This window comes from Harpia harpyja, chromosome W (genome assembly GCF_026419915.1).
Source record: "Harpia harpyja isolate bHarHar1 chromosome W, bHarHar1 primary haplotype, whole genome shotgun sequence".
NCBI classification, from domain to species: Eukaryota; Metazoa; Chordata; class Aves; order Accipitriformes; family Accipitridae; genus Harpia; species Harpia harpyja.
This window is the reverse complement of record NC_068968.1, coordinates 20,651,457-20,671,616: the sequence shown is the minus strand read 5'-3', so window position 1 is coordinate 20,671,616 and position 20,160 is coordinate 20,651,457. Positions and strand designations below refer to the sequence as shown.

General features: G+C 44.5%; 1 protein-coding gene across 2 annotated transcripts in view; it reads right to left on the bottom strand.

Moving 5' to 3' along the window:
• The window catches only part of LOC128136180 (uncharacterized), a 115,998-nt gene extending 96,950 nt beyond the window's left edge, over positions 1-19,048 (bottom strand). Inside the window, exons 1-2 of one of the 2 annotated variants that reach the window (XM_052775360.1) lie at positions 17,076-19,048; positions 16,289-16,491 (exon numbers count right to left, since the gene is read on the bottom strand). In XM_052775360.1, coding sequence (XP_052631320.1) covers positions 17,239-18,102 — 864 coding nt within the window. In that variant the 5' untranslated portion in view covers positions 18,103-19,048 and the 3' untranslated portion in view covers positions 16,289-16,491; positions 17,076-17,238. Of the gene's footprint in view, positions 1-16,288; positions 16,492-17,075 lie in introns of those variants that run through there. The other variant, XM_052775361.1, reaches the window with a different exon arrangement.
• Between the last annotated feature and the right edge of the window lie 1,112 nt (positions 19,049-20,160).

Genomic DNA, 20,160 nt, shown 5'->3' with positions numbered 1-20,160 from the left:
AGCCCATGGAATATCTATCTCTTAAAGGACAGGGGATAGTAATTAATAAGAATGTATAAATCTGTATGTTGGGTATAAAAGTGGTTTAAGTATGTAGTTTCAGTTGTAAGTGTTGGTAAGAAGGGATTTCAGTAATGAGAATTAAATACAATGGCATGGTTAGAAGATATCTGTATTAAATTATGTGGGACCTGAGCATGATGCAAATGGTATGGAATAAGGGGTGGAGATTGTATTGGGTCTGGCTGAGATGGAGTTAATTCTCCCCATAGCAGCCCTCATAGCACTGTGCTCTGCATCAGTAGCTAGAAAGGTGTTGATAACACACCAGTGTTTTGGCCACTGCTGAGCAGTGCTGGCACAGCATCAAGGCTGTCTCCCCAACATTTTTGCCCCCCCCTCAATGGCAGGCTGGGGCAGGGCGAGATCTCGGGAGGGGACATAACCAGGACAGCTGACCTAAACTAACCAAACAGATATTCCATACCATATGATGTCAGCTCAGATATAAAAGCTAAGTAAAGGGAGACGGAAGGGGGGGCATTTTTGTCTTCCGGAGCAACCACTACGTGTACTGAAGCCCTGCTTCCCAGGAAGTGGCCAGACATCGCCTGCTGATGGGAAGTAGAGAATAATATCATTTGTTTTTCTTTGCTTTCGCGTGCAACCTTGGCTTTCACTTTATTAAACTGTCCTTATCTTGACCCACGAGCCTTTTGTTATATTTTCTCCCCCCTGTCCAGCTGAGAAGGGGGAGTGATAGAGCGGCTTTGGTGGGCACCTGGCATCCAGCCAGGGTCAACCCACTACAATGGACTACATGGACTTTGAGGATGATAGCCATGGATGGCAGTTTGATATGGACATGGTGATAATCTACATTTATTCAGTCAACTGGGTAATAGGATTTGTTGTGTTCTGTTTTCTTTGTTATTTCTTTTTCCCTTTTTAGTCTGTAGTAATCACAGTTAAGGAAAACAGCAGTCATGTAAAGCACAATAATATAATAGAAAAAAACCTGAAGGTGGCAAAATGTTTGTTTAATATTGCGTTTTTATCATTCAGAATTGTAATAGACTGCATCAAGTATGCTGTGAGGCTATTTGATACTTCTGCTATGTGTGACAAAGTAGTCGAGTTTGGTTCCAAATATAATGTGAAATCCAGATCATAATTCATTCAATGGTAATTTTGCCTTGATTTTGATGGGAACAGGGTTCACTCCTAATGTATAAAATAATTACTCTGTAGAAATATACAGTACTGTTTGTTCTTAGGGGAGTTCTGTGTACTACAACAGAATATGATCCATAGAGTCATTTGGGAGTTTGACTCTATATTGACACACTTTGCTCATTCATTGGTGCTTCAATTCCTCATATATAAAAAACAATAAAGATGCTTCCCATTTATAGTCAGGTCTTTGGGGGACAGTAGATTATAAGCACTGCAGTGCTGCACCATGCTTTATATAGACATTTTTAAGAGCTATTTCAATGGCATAATCCAAATCCTGGAAAATTGTGACAATTTATAGGCCTGTCAGCATTCTACTGTGGGGATGTGCTGTACTCAGTGCCTGAAATTTTGAGCCTATTAACCATGTGAGAGACTGAATTGTTATCTCGAGCTGTTTGTCTCAAAGATTGTTTGGTGTGAGGGACTGGACTGTCATCTCAAGCCATTCACCTCAAGGAACTGTGAACTGTTTATCTCAAGCCATTTGTCTCTGGGATGGCCTGTTTAAGCAGGACACTCCTCTGTCCATAAAGACTATTACCAGGCCACTGAGGCATCCAGGGGAGGAGACAGGCTGGAGCTGGCGAAGCATGCAGGAATGTGGAAACTACCATTGTCATGGAAACTGTAGTCTTTGAGATAAGGTACTGGTTTCTGGTGTTGATCAGGCGAAGGTCGTGTGATAGACGAAACCTGCAGCGCGTGAACAGTATGTATGTGCATGCATCATCGGACTATGCCCTATAAAAAACCGTGGAGACAAGCCGTGGTGTGCACCCATCGCCAAAGACTTGAAGACTGAGGACCAACGGGACACCGCTGGATCCGTGGTGGTGACTATCCTTGCAACTCTATCCCAACTGCTTGCTTGATTTCTGCCTTTTCTTCCATTCTATCCTATCGCTACTATTTTCTACTTTTGATACTTTTGATAATAAAAGCTGTTTGGGTATATGGCATTTGACCTTGTTTGTGTCTTAATCTTGCTCTTGGGATTATATTGAAACCTTCCCTGACATCGGATCGGGACAAACCAAAAAGAGAAATGATACTGTACAATATGCTGACAGTTTATCTTTTCAGCAAATGGCAATTGGAAAGAATTAACTAACAACCCCAAGTTCTGCACGTTGAAGGCACCCTTTTTGAGCAGATTTCCAGAGTAGCACTATACCTTTTTTTACCCGTCCAGATGAGTGCGTTTGGATCCAGCAAGACAGCTAATGGAGGTGTCCCAATCCAATGTCAGGGAAGGTTTCAATATAATCCCAAGAACAAGATTAAGACACAAACAAGGTCAAATGCCATATACCCAAAAGAGCTTGTATTATCCAATGTAATATTGGCCCCTTTTGTACATTTACAGCAAGAATTGATGGCTGAGGGTGGCAGCATTTTCCTAAATTTAGTAGAAGTGACAATTTTGTATGGTATTGCTAAGTGTGTAGCTGTACCTTTCTTTGAGGTCTAAAAAGTAAACTGTTTCTTGGGCTATATTGTTTTAATTTTATTGGTTGTTATTAATTCCAGGGGACAATTAGTTTTAAAAGATTACAAATGCACATAATTAAGACTGTTGCAACTTTGAGAGACATCCTCCATAGGAAAAAACCTAGAAAATATAGAGAGGAGGTACTTTTTTTTTTTGTCCTTTATTGCTTTTTTAAGATACATACTTTTGTAAAAATACAATAACAATTCAAAGGCTCAAATTTCATTTTCCTTGAAGTCTGCCTGTAAAATGCTGGTAATATCTGTGGGAGCAAAAGCAGGTCCTTTGTAAGCAATTCCTGGTTAAGTTGATCTTGCTCTGCAAGCTTGTCTTTCTTATCTACAATAGTATTAAAATGTTTGCAATAAAATTTGAGTTGTTTGTAATATTTTGCAGACATTTCACTAGATTTTGCTTGGTGGAATTTAATTTTAATTTTTTTTTTCAATCAAAGTCTTGTTTGTTATCCTGTCTATTCTTTTTCTGCTTGGGGTGCAGCTGGGGTTTGTTGAATTTTTTACTACAATTATTACCTCTTTTCAAACTAGCAGCCCTTTATTTGTTTCAGTTCGTTTCCAGGGAAGGGTCAGCTTTTGTCAGAAAGCATCTTGGGTAAAGGTGTGGATCTTAACACATTCTGATAACAAAGAATACTTGGTGCTGGTGCTGTTAGTCCAGACCGATTAATTGTTAAAGACAGCTCTCAGAAGTGTGTGAGTTTCTTGCCTAGCAGTGGATATGTTTGTAGCTCATCTACTTGCCAAAGGTCCAGTTATCTTGCTTTCCTTCTGTCGTGGTTTAAACCCAGCTGGTAACAAAGCACCATGCAGCTGCTAGCTCACTCCTCTCCCCCCCAGCCATGGTGGGATGAAGAGAAAATATAAAGGCAGGCTCGTGGGGCAAGACAAGGACTGGGAGGGATCACTCACCACTTATGGTCACAGGCAAAAGACAGGATCAACTTGGTGAAAAACAAAATCAATTTAATTTACTACAAATCAAATCAAAACAAGGATACTGAGAAATAAAACCAAACCTTAGAACACCTTCCCCCCACCCCTCCCTCCTTCCTGGCTCAACTCCACTCCCGGTTTTCTCTACCTCCTCCTCCCCCCAGCGGTGCAGGGGAACAGGGGATGGGGGTTGGGGTCAGCTCCCCACACATTGTCTCTGCCGCTCCTTCCTCCTCAGTGGGAGGACTCCTCACTCTTCCCCTGCTCCACCGTGGGGTCCCTCCCACGGGAGACAGTCCTTGACAAACTTCTCCAGCATGGGTCCTTTCCATGGGCTGACCTTCAAGCACAGACTGCTCCAGCACAGGCTTTCCCATGGAGTCACGGCCATTTTTGGGGGCATCCGACTGCTCCAGCATGGGCTTCTCCATGGGCTGCAAGTGGGCATCTGCTCCACCGTTCACCTCCATGGGCTGCAGGGACATCCACCTCCTCGGTGCCCCTCCTCCCCCTCCTTCCTCACTGACCTTGGTATCTGCATAGGTGTTCCTCTCACATTCCAATCCCACTCCTCACTGCAGGTTCCCCTTCTTAAATATGTTATCCCAGAGGCACTACCACTGTCACTGATTGGGTCATCCTGGGCCAAAGGCGGATCTGACTTGGAGCCGGGGGAGCTTCTAGCAGCTTCTCACAGGAGCCATCCCTGCGGCCCCTCCCCCGCTACCAACAAACCCTGCCACACAAACCCATAACACCTTCACACAATTTAAAAAAAAATTCTCAAGCAATAGCTTCACAGGGAGTAGCTGCTGTGAAGCACAACGGATTCTTTCACAGCCACGTACCTGCCCACAGAAGCTGAGATCTAAGTTAAGCCTTTACCAGTACACTACATACATACCTGAAATATTTACCGTATGTCAACAACAGCATTACCACAGTTATTGATACTGGGATGGAAAAGGATGATTAAGAAGCAGAGTTTAGGTTTATTTTGTCCGTTTTAGAGAAAAGTAGTGGTGATAACATTAACCTCTGGGAGGAGCAGTCACTATTGTAGCTATCATATGACAAGTAACTATCTCAATGGTGCATAGCATTGCTTTTGTGGATTTGTTTTCAGCATCTTTTGTCCTCGGCAACCCCAAGCACTTCATAACTGTGGGTTGCACAGTCCAACTCTGTACATGGGGAGTCGCAGGCTGCCAGAAAAGACAAAGGTAGGGCATCGAGAGCATTCTGCTGGTGTTCAGCCCTGCACCCAGGCAGATGCTGAGAAAAAGGAGGCAAGATATGCTGTGGATTGCTCTGGGCTATATGTGGAGCAAGACAACAGGCTCTCCTTGGAGATACCCTTTATTCAGCAGAAAGTGCTAAGACAGACAGTATTATCAGACAGTGACGTGGATTTAAAACTGGCTTAACAGCCAAGCTCAGAGGGTTTTGATCAGTGGCACAAAGTCTACCTGGAGGCAAGTAACTAGCGGTATACCCCAGGGGTCAAAACTGGGTCCTGTCCTGTTCAACATCTTCATTAATGATCTGGATGATGGGGCAGAGCATACCCTCAGCAAGTTGCAGATGACAAACCTGGGAGGAGTGCCTGATACACCAGAGGGTTGTGCTGCCATCCAGAGGAACCTCTACAGGCTGGAGAAATGGATCGACAGGAACCCCATGCAGTTCAACAACGAGAAATGCAAAGTCCTTGTCCTGGTTTCAGCTGGGATAGAGTTAATTGTCTTCCTAGTAGCTGGTACAGTGCTGTTTTGGGTTCAGTATAAGAATGTTGAGTGGTGCTTAGTTGCTGGCTGGGGTTAAACCATGACAGTCCTGTATCTGGGAACAGCCCCAGGCACCAGTACATGCTGGGGGCTACCCAGCTGGAAAGCAGCTCTACAGAAAAGAACCTGAGGGTCCTGGTGGACACCAAGTTGAACGTGAGCCAGCAGTGTGCCCTTGCAGCAAAGAAGGCTAATGATATTCTGGGCTGCATTAGGAGGAGTGTTGTCAGCAGGTCAAGGGAGGTGATTCTTCCCCTCTGCTCAGCACTGATGAGGCCACGTCTGGAGTGCTATGTCCAGTTTTGGGCTCCCCTGAGCAAGAGAAATATAGAGCTACTGGAGAAAGTCCAGCAAAGGGCCACTAAGATGATGAAGGGACTGGAGCATCTCTCATATGAGTGATTCTGTGAAGTCATCACATAAGACTTATCAGGTTGAGGACTAGAAAAAGTGGATCCTTCAATAATGGGCAAATAAAACAGAAAGTTCTGAGTAGAACATCATGTTTTCCTTTAATAATATAGGGCAGTACAATGCTGGAAGAACTTAGCCTACATTTACATTCATTTCTGTTCTTTTCTATACATATCTGTAATTCTCTGGCTGGAAAAATTCAAGATTTTTTTTTTTTTTTTTTCCCCTCACTGGTACCTTGAGTCAATACAACCAATCTCTCTTTGGGTACCAGTTCAAACTTGAAGGGGTTATCTTTCCTCATACTTATTGAAATCGGTGGTTGTTGCAGTCCTCTAATGGTAAAGTTTAGAAGAGTAGCAAGGAAAGAATCACAAGAAATCTAGTTGTATTATTCTGGTATGAGTCATCTTACTGTCAGAAATAGCTATTCAGAATTTATTATTTAAACTGTCTTTTTATTATTTTTAAAATTTTAAAGTCTAAAATCTAATTTCTTACAGGTAAAGGTTTGAATTCAAATTTCCAAAAGCACCTCCTAATTTTGGGTCCCTCAGTTTGGCATTCCGAACATGAGGTCTTCCTTATAAAGGGTCCTGATACAGAAGAACTGAGGATCACCTTTCTCCAAAATAAGTTCTTTAGGATTTCTTATGTTGGGAGCCAAAGCCTGATAAACCTTAAATACACCTATTTATGATGGACTTCAGCAGTGATTCAGATCCCAGCAGAATCAATGGGAGTCATCATTGTAAAGATCTAGTTTCTCATTGTCCTGGTTTTGGCTGGGGTAGAGTTAATTTTCTTTCTAGTAGCTGGTATAGTGCTATGTTTTTTAGTTTGGTATGAGAATAATGTTGATAACACACTGATGTTTTTAGTTGTTGCTGAGCAGTGTTTATACCAAGTCAAGGATTTTTCAGCTTCTCATGCCCAGCCAGCAAGAAGGCTGGAGGGGCACAAGAAGTTGGCACAGGACACAGCCAGGGCAGCTGATCCAAATTGGCCAAAGGGATAATCCATACCATGTGACGTCATGCCTAGTATATAAACTGGGGGGAGTTGGCCGGGGGGGGGGGGGGGCGTGGATTGCTGCTCGGGAACTAACTGGGCATCAGTCAGCGGGTGGTGAGCAATTGCATTGTGCATCACTTGTTTTGTATATTCCAATTCTATTATTATTATTATTGTCATTTTATTATTGTTATTATTATCATTATTATTTTCTTCCTTTCTGTCCTATTAAACTGTTCTTATCTCAACCCATGAGCTTTACTTTTTTTTTCTGATTCTCTCCCCCATCCCACTGGGTGTGGAGGAAGTGAGTGAGCAGCTGCGTGGTGCTTAGTTGCTGGCTGGGGTTAAACCATGACACTCATATATATATGTGCAGCTGGGTTTTTGTCTTACAAACTTTTTCCATTAATGTAAAATATATTCTGATGGAATTTCTGAAATGAGTTTTCAGAACTTCCTGCACCACAAGCAAGTTAAAATTTTATATTTACTTACATTTGATTACCCTATGATTGAAAGTAAACTAAACCTCCAGTATCATGTTAGGATTTCTTTCTTGCTGTGGTGTAATCCTGGAAAGTACATACTGTCAAAATGAATTTAATAAAATAACTTAGGTAAAAATAACTTAATAATTATCTATTTCATTTTCCAGCAAACATTTTCTTCAGTTGAAATATTTCTACATTTCCTGTAAGGCTTTAAAATGTAATCCTATTTGAAAGTACTTTCCATTGTTATGCTGTGGAAGTTTAACCGTAAAATGCAATCTTTAATTTAGGACATTTCACTTTTCACTTGATTATATTTGTACAGAGTGATTTCTTATTAAAAAAAAAGTGTTCCTAGAAGACGACTGAAGGTATGTGTAATTCCATATTGTGATTTCACTAAAATTATTTTATTAGAAATTAACACACAGATCCTTCAGTACAAACTTCATCTCTGACACACACTGGAGAAAATGTGCTGAATAGGCTGACAAATCTGATCTGAGGAATGGTTCTGGGCAAGTCAGAAGATCGACACTGTAGAACAAAAAGCACAGGGATCCCTTCTCAAGGAAAGGCTCTCAGCAGGAAAGAGTTACATAGGAAACCAAATGGCTTTTCTTGCCCTTTGAATGCTGCACAGGGCACTCTCTACATATTCAGATACACAGTCTCCACTGGCACTTTAGGGTCAGCTTTTGTCCTCTAATGCACAGGTGTCCCATGAAAGTCCTTGAGAGTTATCCAGGGCACCTGGTGGCAGACATTGATTTTTCCTTTTCTTCTTCATTAAAACATTCCGGAATATTGCCAGTTTTCTTAAGGTCTTTTGCTTGATTTGTGACTGCTGAACTCTACCCAAAGGAGACAAGATGATGTGCTACTATTTTTCATTACTATTTGCCCTTTGGGGCTGCTCTGCCATTTCAATCAGTTGCTGTGCTGAGGCATGACATACGCCCCTGAAACTCTGAACTTATACCCAGGTAAGAATCTGTGACCTAATTTATTTTACAGCCTTTAATGAAAATTGTGGCAAATGTAAACAGAAGGAAAATATATACCCTGCCAAAGAACTCCACAAAACACTTTGTAGCACTAAATATAAACAAAACCCAAAGATCTTTTCAAAGTGACTTCTGGGTCCCTATATAAAAGTTCCCTATAAAGGTTTCCAGGAGCCAGATCATGGTTAGTTCTTGCAAGGAACCAACCATGAAGGTGTGCAAAGTAGCAAATAAGCAAAGGACAGCAAAGCAGCTGCTGCCACGGAGGTACTGGATAGCAGTACTGGGTAGCAGTGGCAGGTACTGGATGTCTTTCAGCCTGGCCTAGAAAAAGGAAAGTCAGTGTTAACAGCACAAAGCTATTTTACTGACCACTGTCTAGAAAACAACTGACCATTCCCTCAGCTTTCTTTGAGGCTGGTAGGAAATGAGAACAGGAACAGAAGAATGGTTTATGAACCTCATCATATCTGAAGATGAAAGCCCTCAAGGTCCTGGCTCAGCCTGCCTGGACTTGGTTTCCTAAGGGCTCTCAGGGGCATAAGGCCTTTACACATTAATCCTTGGGAGGGAAAGCATGCTCCTTCATTCAGGCTTGCTTATGATGCATGAAAAATGTTACTACTGAAAAAAGTCCCACAGGATTGTTTGAAATTTCAGATGTATCTTCCAGCACTTCCTTTAATATTGTAGCAACAGTCAGTATCCTGTGTGTACTTAAGTAATTTTTAAATTGAAAAATATTCTAGACCTTAGTACTACAGCATATCCTAACCAGATATTCCTATGGCACCCATCAACAATGTTGCCTTCCCTCAGCCACGTTTTTTAATGTCCGTTCTACTTTACAGAATTTGGAAAAACTCCTTCAGCGTCATGCCCTCCACATCTCAATAATAATTTAGAAGTGAAATAAAACTCTTCCCATGCTTTCTAGATTGATGTTATACAAGTGATACATATCACTAAGATACTGTATTAGTGATTGTCGCGTCCCAAAGTTGGAGTGACTCAGGTTCGTGGATTTCCTTTGTCAGAATTAAGGTGAAACGACACCAGGGGAGTTCAAACAACAATCAACATTTATTCAACCTAGCTAACCTTGCCCAAGTACACGTGAACTTATCAATATGAACCTTGCAACATGTCATTAAGCCGCTGTTTGAGAAAAGAGGGGAGGTGTAGAAAAAGAAATGGAAGAAGAAACATGAAATGTATCAGAAGGAGAGCCCTCCCGTTGAGTCACGAGGTTCAGAGCAGACCCCCTTGCTTTCTGGACTCCTTCTCAAAGAGGAGCCCAGGGGCGGCTAGATCCACTCCTAGTCTCAGACTTGGTCAACGGTTTATGTTTAAAAGGATGAGGTGTAGGGACTGTGGAAAAGAGAGAAGGAAAAGAGGGAGAGAGAGAAAGAAGGAAAGAGAGAAGGAAAGGGTTTCACCAGTCCTGGGTCCAGCGTTGGTCCAGCCAGCGTAGAGATCCAGTTCCGGAGGGCGCGCCCTGAGGACTCGTTCTCCCTTCTTTTATAGTGTGTTAGTCGATGGTCTCGACATGTGCAGTCCCATTCCTGGGGTTCTCTGGAATCGGTCGGAGAGCTTTGTGGGGGGGGTTCATCGCAGAGTTGCCTCTCTTTTTCTGCTGGCATGACTGATTAAGATAGAAGCACAGTCCCATCCTCCGTGGGGCCTCCTCCTCCAGGCACATATGCTGTGCTCCTTCTCCTGGTCACTTAAGATAAGGAATTGCGGCTTTGGAGAAGCGCGGTCCCACCCTCCGGGGGGGCCCTCTCCTCCGGCCACATTATCCTGTTCACAAAACTCCAGCATTTTTACAGAGGCTGTTTTCTCCACCAAAGTTCTTTAAAGAATGTTTGAGACATTGAATTTGTCAGACCGTCACACCACCCTGTGGCTCAAACAGTCGCTGGACTTTGATTCTCGTTCATATCATCTTCGTCTGTGGTGATTTTAATATAGCGGACAGTAGGAGAAGAGAGAGAGACAGCTGAGGATAGCAAGCGGCTAATCATACATCTTACTATGGCAAGGCCTGTTATTAAACATATAAATCCAATTAATATCATAAGTCCAATATTTACAAGCCATTTTCCCCATCCTGTCAGTCCCAAGGATCCCAAAATGGAATGTAGCCATGAGTTTGGACTCCAGCCATCAAACCAGTCCGCTGGTTGCATTGCATGGAAGAGTTCTCTCGTCTGGTCAGCAATCTCCTTCATCTTTGCCCGGGCTTCTTCAGTTGAGGTCGTGGCATTATGAATGGTAATACAACATTCACGATTCTGTAATGCCATTTTTGATACTTGTTGCACTTGCAGATTTAGCTCCCCAAAGGCATATCGAGTCCAATTACTTAATACATGTACTTGCCAAGTTAGGTTTTCTAGCACCCATTGGTGCCGAACAATATACCCAGATGGTGCAAAGAATGCTTCTAGCTCTAACGATACCTTCTGTCCCCAGGTGTAATAATCGGGTTTTAGAATGCTTTGAATCCACTTCTGGGTGCTACTTGGGTCATCAAGTTCTCGTTTTTTCCTGTGAATAGGTGGTGTGGTATATTCAAAGATTCGCCTGGGACACATAGTAGGAATTCCCAAACCACACCGCAATCCAGCCTGTTTGATAACATTCAAGTGCGAGTACATTTTCCCATCTGAGCACCCCCAGACGGTCCCCTTAGGGGCAGCATACAAAGCGTTTTGACAAGTAGCTGCATCTCCCCGGGGTATTTGATTATCCTCCCCCACCTTATGTCTTGGGAAGTGGTTAATGGGAATTCCACATTTTAGCCAGATATTAACATTATTGGTGATCTGATTACATTGGCTATCTCGGTTTCGGTATCCAAAATTAGGATATCCCCAACAGGTGCACGTATCTTGAATTAAGGTTCTAACTTCCAAACTGATCCACGTTTCAATGGGATTGCCAGCACCTGTGGTACAATCTATAATATGGGTACAGTTTAACAAATGGGCATTATTGGGGTTGGGTGTGCCCACAAATTCTTTCTTTAATAAGTGAAGAGTTTGGGTTTTTAACATGTGTTTCACTGACCATCCCCAAGCAGTGTGGACATTATTCATTAAAAGATATTGTCCCTTCCTGTCAGGTATGTGAACACACCAAGCTGAATCCCATCTTACATTATATTGCAATTCAAAAGGGGTAATTTCCAGGGAAGCAGGCCAAAAGGGCACTAGATTACAAGATATATTGTGATAGGAAGGGCAGCCTGTTATTCTCCACCAGGATGGAGAAGGTGGGAATCGTCTAGAATAGGCTTCCTTGAATCCTGGAGGACACGGCGGGCTATGACTAATACCAATTTCGCGACTGACCTCCAATCTCCATCGCTTACAAGTTTTGTTTATTAAGTCAGGCCACCCCGTGTTCCGAGGGATCCCATAGAAGGCTGCTTCATCTCGCCACCATCTGCCAGAAAAGGTATAATCACTTCGATATTGATACTCAAACGGAGCATCTACTAACCCTATAATGCCATTGCTCATATTATATTTTCCAATATTGAGCCTCATGGGTATCAAACCGAATCTAATCCCCTGCTCGGCAGAAGTAGGAATCTGAATACAGATCCCCTGATCTGTTCTATTCCAGACATGTATGAATCCTTGTATCACTTCCCAAGCCAAATTGGAGGCCCTTTCTCCTTGTCCGGATGCACTAAAGGTAAGAAAGGCAAGGAGGAAGGAGTTCCAAACCATCTTTCCCTGTTGTACCATAAAAATATCACAAACAAAATCAAACAAACAATACAGATAATATAGCCCACTCATCAAGTGAAAACATAAGTCCTGCTGTGGGCTTCTGATAACCTGCAAAATATATGTAAAAATAAACAATGATTAGAGGGATGGGATTGGAGGAGGTGTCAAGCAGTGCTGCTAGTGGTTGGGATCCATTCGAGAGGCTGAGGTGCACCCTCCAAGGCGCTCATGCAGCTTCTGTAAAACAACCTCATACAGGCCATGTGCAGGATGTGTTACTTATTGTAGATGCACACAAACTAGCCTTAAACTTCAAGCTCTCTTGACTGGAATTGCTCTGATTAAAGCATCCGTAGATCAGCAGAATGTGCTCATTGTGCGTAAAAAGGCTAATAAGTTTATAGCGACCTCTTGCTCTTGCGTGGCATAGGTGTCGCTGCAAGGACTCCAACGCGGTCTGCTGCCAAGCTCTCTGTGTCCTCCCCCCAACTCAGGAATCCTGAGAAGTCAATATAGCATCACTAGTCAGAAATACAAAAGTAACAAAAACATAAGCAAGCAATCAAGCAGCTATGGTCTTAGCACTATAGCAGAGGGTTGGGCTTATATTGTGCATCTTAACTGATATGCTTGTTAGAATCCAGCTAGTGGGATACAGAAAAAACATATTCCCATCAGCTATTTAACATCGGAACAACTTTAATTCAGGACATGAAGGCCCACTTAGAAGGATGGGACAATCCATCGGGTATTGATACGATGCTCCTTCCCATGGGCATCTGTGGCCACCCAGGAATAAAGGTTAAGGGGCGTCTTTAGGGTTAGGGGCACTTGCCCCACAGTGGGCAGTTCCACTAATACTGGTTGTCCAGCATAGTGGAGCAAGCGTACAGGGTCTTTGCCACCTTTTGTCCCTGGAACAATAGAAGGAGGTGTGGGACAGAACACCAGGAGTCGGGGGCAGCCATTTGCCCCCCACCAGCTATTGATTCGGTATGCTGCTTCTGGTACTCGCGAGGCCCACCCTGGGTCATGGGGCCTCAGAGCTCGTTTTAGAAGTCTGTTTGTTCTCTCCACAATACCATTAGCTTGAGGGTAGTAAGGGGTGTGAAAAACCCACTGGATTTTCTCACCCTTAGCCCATTCTTGCACTACTCCAGCAGTGAAATGGCTCCCGTTATCAGATTGAATTGATTGAGGCTTGGGTAAGCAGCTAAACCATACTTTAAGACTTTTCACTGTATTTTCTCCTGTTGCTCTGGATACAGCTTCAGCTTGTGTTAGTCCTGATACTACCTCAACTCCTACTAACACATATCGTTTTCCCTCTGATACCCGAAAGGGGCCAATATAGTCAATTTGCCACGTTTGCCATAAACCTTTGTTTGTCCTTAAATGCAGGGGTTGCTCTTTTAAAGGGTTATATTTTTCCAAACGAACTCGACATTGACCACATGCAGAAATAACAGTGTTACATAATTCTCGTGTAACGGCCCATCCTCTACTAATAGCCTCTTTGTACAGGTCTTTACTCCCTGAATGGCCACGCTTCACGTGCAGCCACTCCAGAAGGTGTTCCCGTTTTTCTGCTTCACCATCGATGGCAAGACTGGCTAGACGTGTTAAGGAATCTACTTGGTTATTTAGGAGGTGGGCCGGGTTATCTCCTGCCTGGTGTGCAGCAACCCAGCCTACCAAGAAAGATCTCTGCTTGGCAATATTCAGTATTTCTTCCCATTTGTCTCGTTGCCACACTGGCACTTGGTTTACTTCCCATTGGTTTTGTTCCCAAAACGGTAACCATTCAGTGCATCCTTTAAACACCGCATAGGAGTCAGTATAAATGTATACTGGTTCTGTTGTCTCAGCTTCCTTAACGACTACGCTCCACACAGCAACTAACTCCCCTACTTGGGCACTACCCTCTCCCTCAGTTATTATATGCTCCCCCGAATCAATATGTAATGCTACTGCTCGATACTTCCACATCTTTCCTTCTCTTTTTGTGGAAGCATCAGTGAACCACACATTTGTTAAATGGGGTTTAAAATGAGGAGCCACTTTGATGTACGATGGAGGGGGTTCTGTATCTGGGTGATCAGAAGGGGTATCCTGTATTTGGAGCATTTTGGGTGTTCCCTCCTCTATCTGTCTAGTGTGACAGTAGTGGTCTAACTGGGCATACCACTTCCTTACTGTTTCTCGTTGAGCTACTCCTGCGGGGGGAGGAGTTCCAGCCAATATTGGTTTCAGGATCTTAAAGGGTCCTCATAAGATGATGGGCTGCTGTCGTATAATTCTCTCGGCTTCCTGTAAGGCTACGTTAACCACAAAGAGTCCTTTCTCCCAAACTGAATACCGTTTTTCAGCATCCTTAAAGCTACGCGAGAAAAACCCTATAGGACGAGTAGGACCTTCAGGTCCACGCTGCCACATATGTATAGATAACCCATGAATTGCAAAACCCCATTCTATGTGGAGTGGGTCTGTTGGATGTATTGGCCCTAGAGCCTGGTAAATCCCTGCTTCAAAAATTAATAATTTCAGAGCCTCTTCATGGACAGGTGTCCAGTCCCAAGCAGTTCTTTTACGGGTTAAATCATATAAAGGGCAAGCTATGATAGAAAAGTCGGGGATGTGTTTTCTCCAAAACACTAACAAGCCTAGGGCATGCTGCAATTCTTTCTTATTTTCAGGCATTTTAACTTGTTCGAGGGTGGACAAGGTTTCGGGAGGTATACACACAGTCCCTCCTTTCTACCAGATACCTAAAAATTTTACTTCAGGTGATGGGAGTTGCACCTTTTCAGCAGGAATTTGGAGCCCTAAATTCTCTAAGTGACTAATGATTTCTCTCTGGGTTTGCCCCACCACAGTGGCATCTGGGCCTCCAATTAGCACATCATCAATATATTGATATACTTTTACTCCATCTTTAGGAGTGATCTGATTTAGTTCCTGGGCCAATGCATAGTGGGCAATGGTTGGTGAGTGGCAATAGCCTTGGGGAAGCCGTGTAAATGTATATTGTACACCTTCCCAGGTAAAGGCAAAGCGGTCCCTATCTGCTTCTTGCAAGGGAACCATAAAGAACATGTCTTTCACATCAATGGTTGCTAAAATCTGGTGACCCTGTTCTTGTATGGTTGCAATTAATTCTGCTATATTGGGAACTGCAGCTGTTAATGGGCCAGTATTGGCGTTCAGGCGTCGATAGTCAATTGTCAATCGCCACTTCCCATTTGGCTTGCGGACCGGCCATACTGGGGAATTATAGGGTGAATGCGTAGGAATAACTATCCCCTGTTCCCATAACTCAGTTATCACTGAAGTGATCCCTTCCCTTGCTCCCAAAGGCAAAGCATAAGGTTTGACATTAACTATCCTTGAAGGGGGAAGAGTTGGTGCAGACTGCAAAAGCCTCACAGAGATTGCGGGACACCCAAATTTCCATTCTCTTCCCTTAGAGTCTACCCACAATCGGCCCTTTAAGAGGTCGAGTCCTAGAATATTGGTGGGTAGAGGACCTAGTATCATAGTAACCTCAACAGGGGACGAATCCCCTGGCAGCCAGCATTTAACTTTAGCTGTCGGCTGCGGTTGGGAGCTTCCAAAAACGTCTGTGACCCATATCTGCTTCTTATCTGCAATTATTCCATTGCGGTTAGCAACATCCGCCCGGAGTGCTGACATCTGAGCACCCGTATCAACTAAAAAAGTTACTGGGGTCTTAAAGGGACCAAGGGGAAAAGTGATCAACAGGTCTCCTGTCTTATTTTCAGTGAGCCTCCTTAAATAAACCCACTGGCCATCCCCCGGCTCACTTACTGGGGATGGCCTGTCTAGTTTCCCATCCTGCGGACAGTCATACCTTCCTCTGGGACAATAGGCGTTTGGGGAGTGGGAGATGCCAGCAACTGCGGATTCGCCCCCTTATAGTCTCGAATGTTTAACTCAGTATGGGGAGGCTCCTTGTTCTTGTCTTTCCATCCTAGGACCAACTTTTCTAGGACAGAGGTGGGCATGCCGTCCATCACATCCCGGGGAATTCCCTTTTCTATCCCTTCTGCCCACAACAAGTTCCGCTGACCCCCATATGGCTTTTTGGTGTTTACAGTCTTAGATGGGGGAGGTCGGCCAGGCCCTTCTATTCAGGGGATAGCAGGCTTAGCCCTGCTTTCTTCCCTTGTGAGACCCATTCTCCGGCCGTAGTTAATCAATTCCTGTGCCACTTCTCCCCAGGTCAGGGCCCCTCCTGCATTGCGCCTGCCTCCTCTAGGTACTATCGCATCACATAGTCTATCTTGCAGCTGGACAGCATATAATTTCAAAGAATCTGGTAAACCTCGTGTCGTGGTTTAACCCCAGCCAGCAACTAAACACCACGCAGCCGCTCACTCACTCCCCCCCACCCAGTGGGATGGGGGAGAAAATCGGGAAAAGAAGCAAAACCCGTGGGTTGAGATAAGAATGGTTTAATAGAACAGAAAAGAAGAAACTAATAATGATAATGATAACACTAATAAAATGACAACAGCAATAATGAAAGGATTGGAATGTACAAATGATGCGCAGTGCAATTGCTCACCACCCGCCGACCGACACCCAGCCAGTCCCCCGAGCGGCGATTCCCAGCCCCCACTTCCCAGTTCCTATACTAGATGGGACGTCACATGGTATGGAATACCCTGTTGGCCAGTTTGGGTCAGCTGCCCTGGCTGTGTCCTGTGCCAACTTCTTGTGCCCCTCCAGCTTTCTCGCTGGCTGGGCATGAGAAGCTGAAAAATCCTTGACATTAGTCTAAATGCTGCTGAGCAACAACTGAAGACATCAGTGTTATCAACATTCTTCGCATACTGAACTCAAAACATAGCACTGTACCAGCTACTAGGAAGACAGTTAACTCTATCCCAGCTGAAACCAGGACACCTCGGATTAGAGGAGTCATTCTATCGGGATTGGCATTTAACAACATTGGAGAGGGCTGTTGTGGCACTAATCGCCTATCATGCATTAATTGGAGACAAGCAGTTTTCTGTAAGCTCTCAGTTAACTGATTTATAGAAGGGGTGTCTATCCTTGTTGGTTCTCCTCATTCCATTTGGTCTATTCCCCCTGCCCAGTAAGCTGCCCACTGCGTCAGAGACCACGGTTCCCTAGGATCATCGGTAGTTAGGAACACTCCAGGCCCCCAATATCCTTGGGCTTCATCTTCTGACAATAAAATCCGGTCGCCACCGGTTAATGACACCCTCCACACATATTCTGTTTCGGTCTCCTTTGCTAGTCGGATATACTTTTCCTGAATTTTAGATAATTCAGTGGCAGAATATGGTACCGTCTTAATGGTCACGTGTGGTGCTCTGCCATTTTGGCCATTGTCTATGGTTTCTGTTTTAATTAATGGCCTCATTGCTATCCCTTCATCCTCAGGGTAAAAAACTTTTCTGGTACATTCTAACTCTTGATTTGGGTATAAAGATTTTTGCTGTTTCACCTGAACTACCTCTAGACCTTCCAGGTCTAAGTCCGGGTCAGATCGTTCATCCGCCTCGGCTCGTAAAATTCTTTCCTGATCTAATGCATCAGACAAGGCGGCATGAAGCCGCTGCGTTGTATTACGCTCAGCAGTTAACTGCTCTTGCAGGACTTTAAATAAATCCTGCAGGGACTGAATCTTCTCCTTATCTGCCTGCTCAGCTCTCATTGTTTCCTGTCTGTCTTCCTGGGCTGCTACGAGTGCGGCCCCTAACACTGCACACACTACAGCCTTCCCTTTTCCCAGGCGAAACCTGCCTTCTTTTGCTAGCTTCTCAATTCTTCCTACAATGGCTTTTGGGTCATGCCAGTGGTTTCGTGCCCAGGCTACTCCTTGTGGGGAAGGGTGGGCTTTATATGCAATTAGCTTCTCTAAAACAGGGGAACAGTCAGACACAGATATTTCCCGGGTCACCATGCCTGCCACTGCTCGGATCCCTCCCGACTTATTGTTGAGACATCCTTCCCAGATCCTCCCCGCTCGTTCTCTGAGTGGAGGTCCGGTATCCCGTTAGAAACTCCCTTCCAACAAGGGAAATCCTGTCCGTGACGCCAATTAAGATGTCGTGTCCCAAAGTTGGAGCGACTCAGGTTCGTGGATTTCCTTTGTCAGAATTAAGGTGAAACGACACCAGGGGAGTTCAAACAACAATCAACATTTATTCAACCTAGCTAACCTTGCCCAAGTACAAGTGAACTTATCAATATGAACCTTGCAACATGTCATTAAGCCGCTGTTTGAGAAAAGAGGGGAGGTGTAGAAAAAGAAATGGAAAAAGGAACATGAAATGTATCAGAAGGAGAGCCCTCCCGTTGAGTCACGAGGTTCAGAGCAGACCCCCTTGCTTTCTGGACTCCTTCTCAAAGAGGAGCCCAGGGGCGGCTAGATCCACTCCTAGTCTCAGACTTGGTCAACGGTTTATGTTTAAAAGGATGAGGTGTAGGGACTGTGGAAAAGAGAGAAGGAAAAGAGGGAAAGAGAGAAAGAGAGAAAGAGAGAAAGAAAGAAAGAGAGAAGGAAAGGGTTTCACCAGTCCTGGGTCCAGCATTGGTCCAGCCAGCGTAGAGATCCAGTTCCGGAGGGCGCGCCCTGAGGACTCGTTCTCCCTTCTTTTATAGTGTGTTAGTCGATGGTCTTGACATGTGCAGTCCCATTCCTGGGGTTCTCTGGAATCGGTCGGAGAGCTTTGTGGGGGGGGTTCATCGCAGAGTTGCCTCTCTTTTTCTGCTGGCATGACTGCTTAAGATAGAAGCACAGTCCCATCCTCCATGGGGCCTCCTCCTCCAGGCACATATGCTGTGCTCCTTCTCCTGGTCACTTAAGATAAGGAATTGCGGCTTTGGAGAAGCGCGGTCCCACCCTCCGGGGGGGCCCTCTCCTCCGGCCACATTATCCTGTTCACAAAACTCCAGCATTTTTACAGAGGCCGTTTTCTCCACCAAAGTTCTTTAAAGAATGTTTGAGACATTGAATTTGTCAGACCGTCAGAGTGATGGCTTATTTAAATTTGCAGTTTGGTTTTAGAATGCAGTAATTATATTCTGACTTTTCTCTAGATATCATTTTAACTTAATAATAATCTATTTCATTTTCAATCAAACATTTTCTTCAGTTGAAATATTTCTACATTTCTGGTAAAGCATTAAAATGTAATCAGGTGTGGTGGGTTGACCCTGGCTGGATGCCAGGTGCACACCAAAGCCGCTCTATCACTCCCCTCCTCAGCTGGAGAGGGGAGAGAAAATATAACAAAGGGCTCATGGGTCGAGATAAGGACAGGGAGAGATCACTCAACCAATTATCGTCATGGGCAAAACAGACTCAACTTGGGGAAAATTAACTTAATTTATTGCCAATTAACCAGAGTAGGGTAATGAGAAATAAAACCAAATCATAAAACACCTTCCCCCCACCCCTCCCTTCTTCCTGGGCACAACTTTACTCCCGAATACTCTACCTAACCCCTGCAGCAGCACAGGGGGACGGAGAATGGGGGTTACGGTCAGTTCATCATATGTTGTCTCTGCCACTCCTTCCTCTTCAGGGGCAGGACTCCTCACACTCTTCCCATGCTCCAACGTGGGGTCTCTCCCGTGGGAAACAGTCCTCCACGAACTTCTCCAATGTGAGTCCTTCCCATGGGCTATAGTTCTTCACGAACTGCTCCAGCGTGGGTCCCTTCTATGGCGTGCAGTCTTTCAGGAGCACACTGCTCCAGCGTGGGTCCCCCACAGGGTCACAAGTCCTGCCAGAAAACCTGCTCCAATGTGGGCTCCTCTCTCCACAGATCCACAGGTCCTGGCAGGACCCTGTTCCAGCGTGGGCTTCCCACAGGGTCACAGCCTTTTTCAGGCATCCACCTGCTTCAGCGTGGGGTCCTCCATGGGCTGCAGGGGGACAGCCTGCCTCACCATGGTCTTCACCACGGGCTGCAGGGGAATCTCTACTCTGGCACCTGGAGCACCTCCTCCCTCT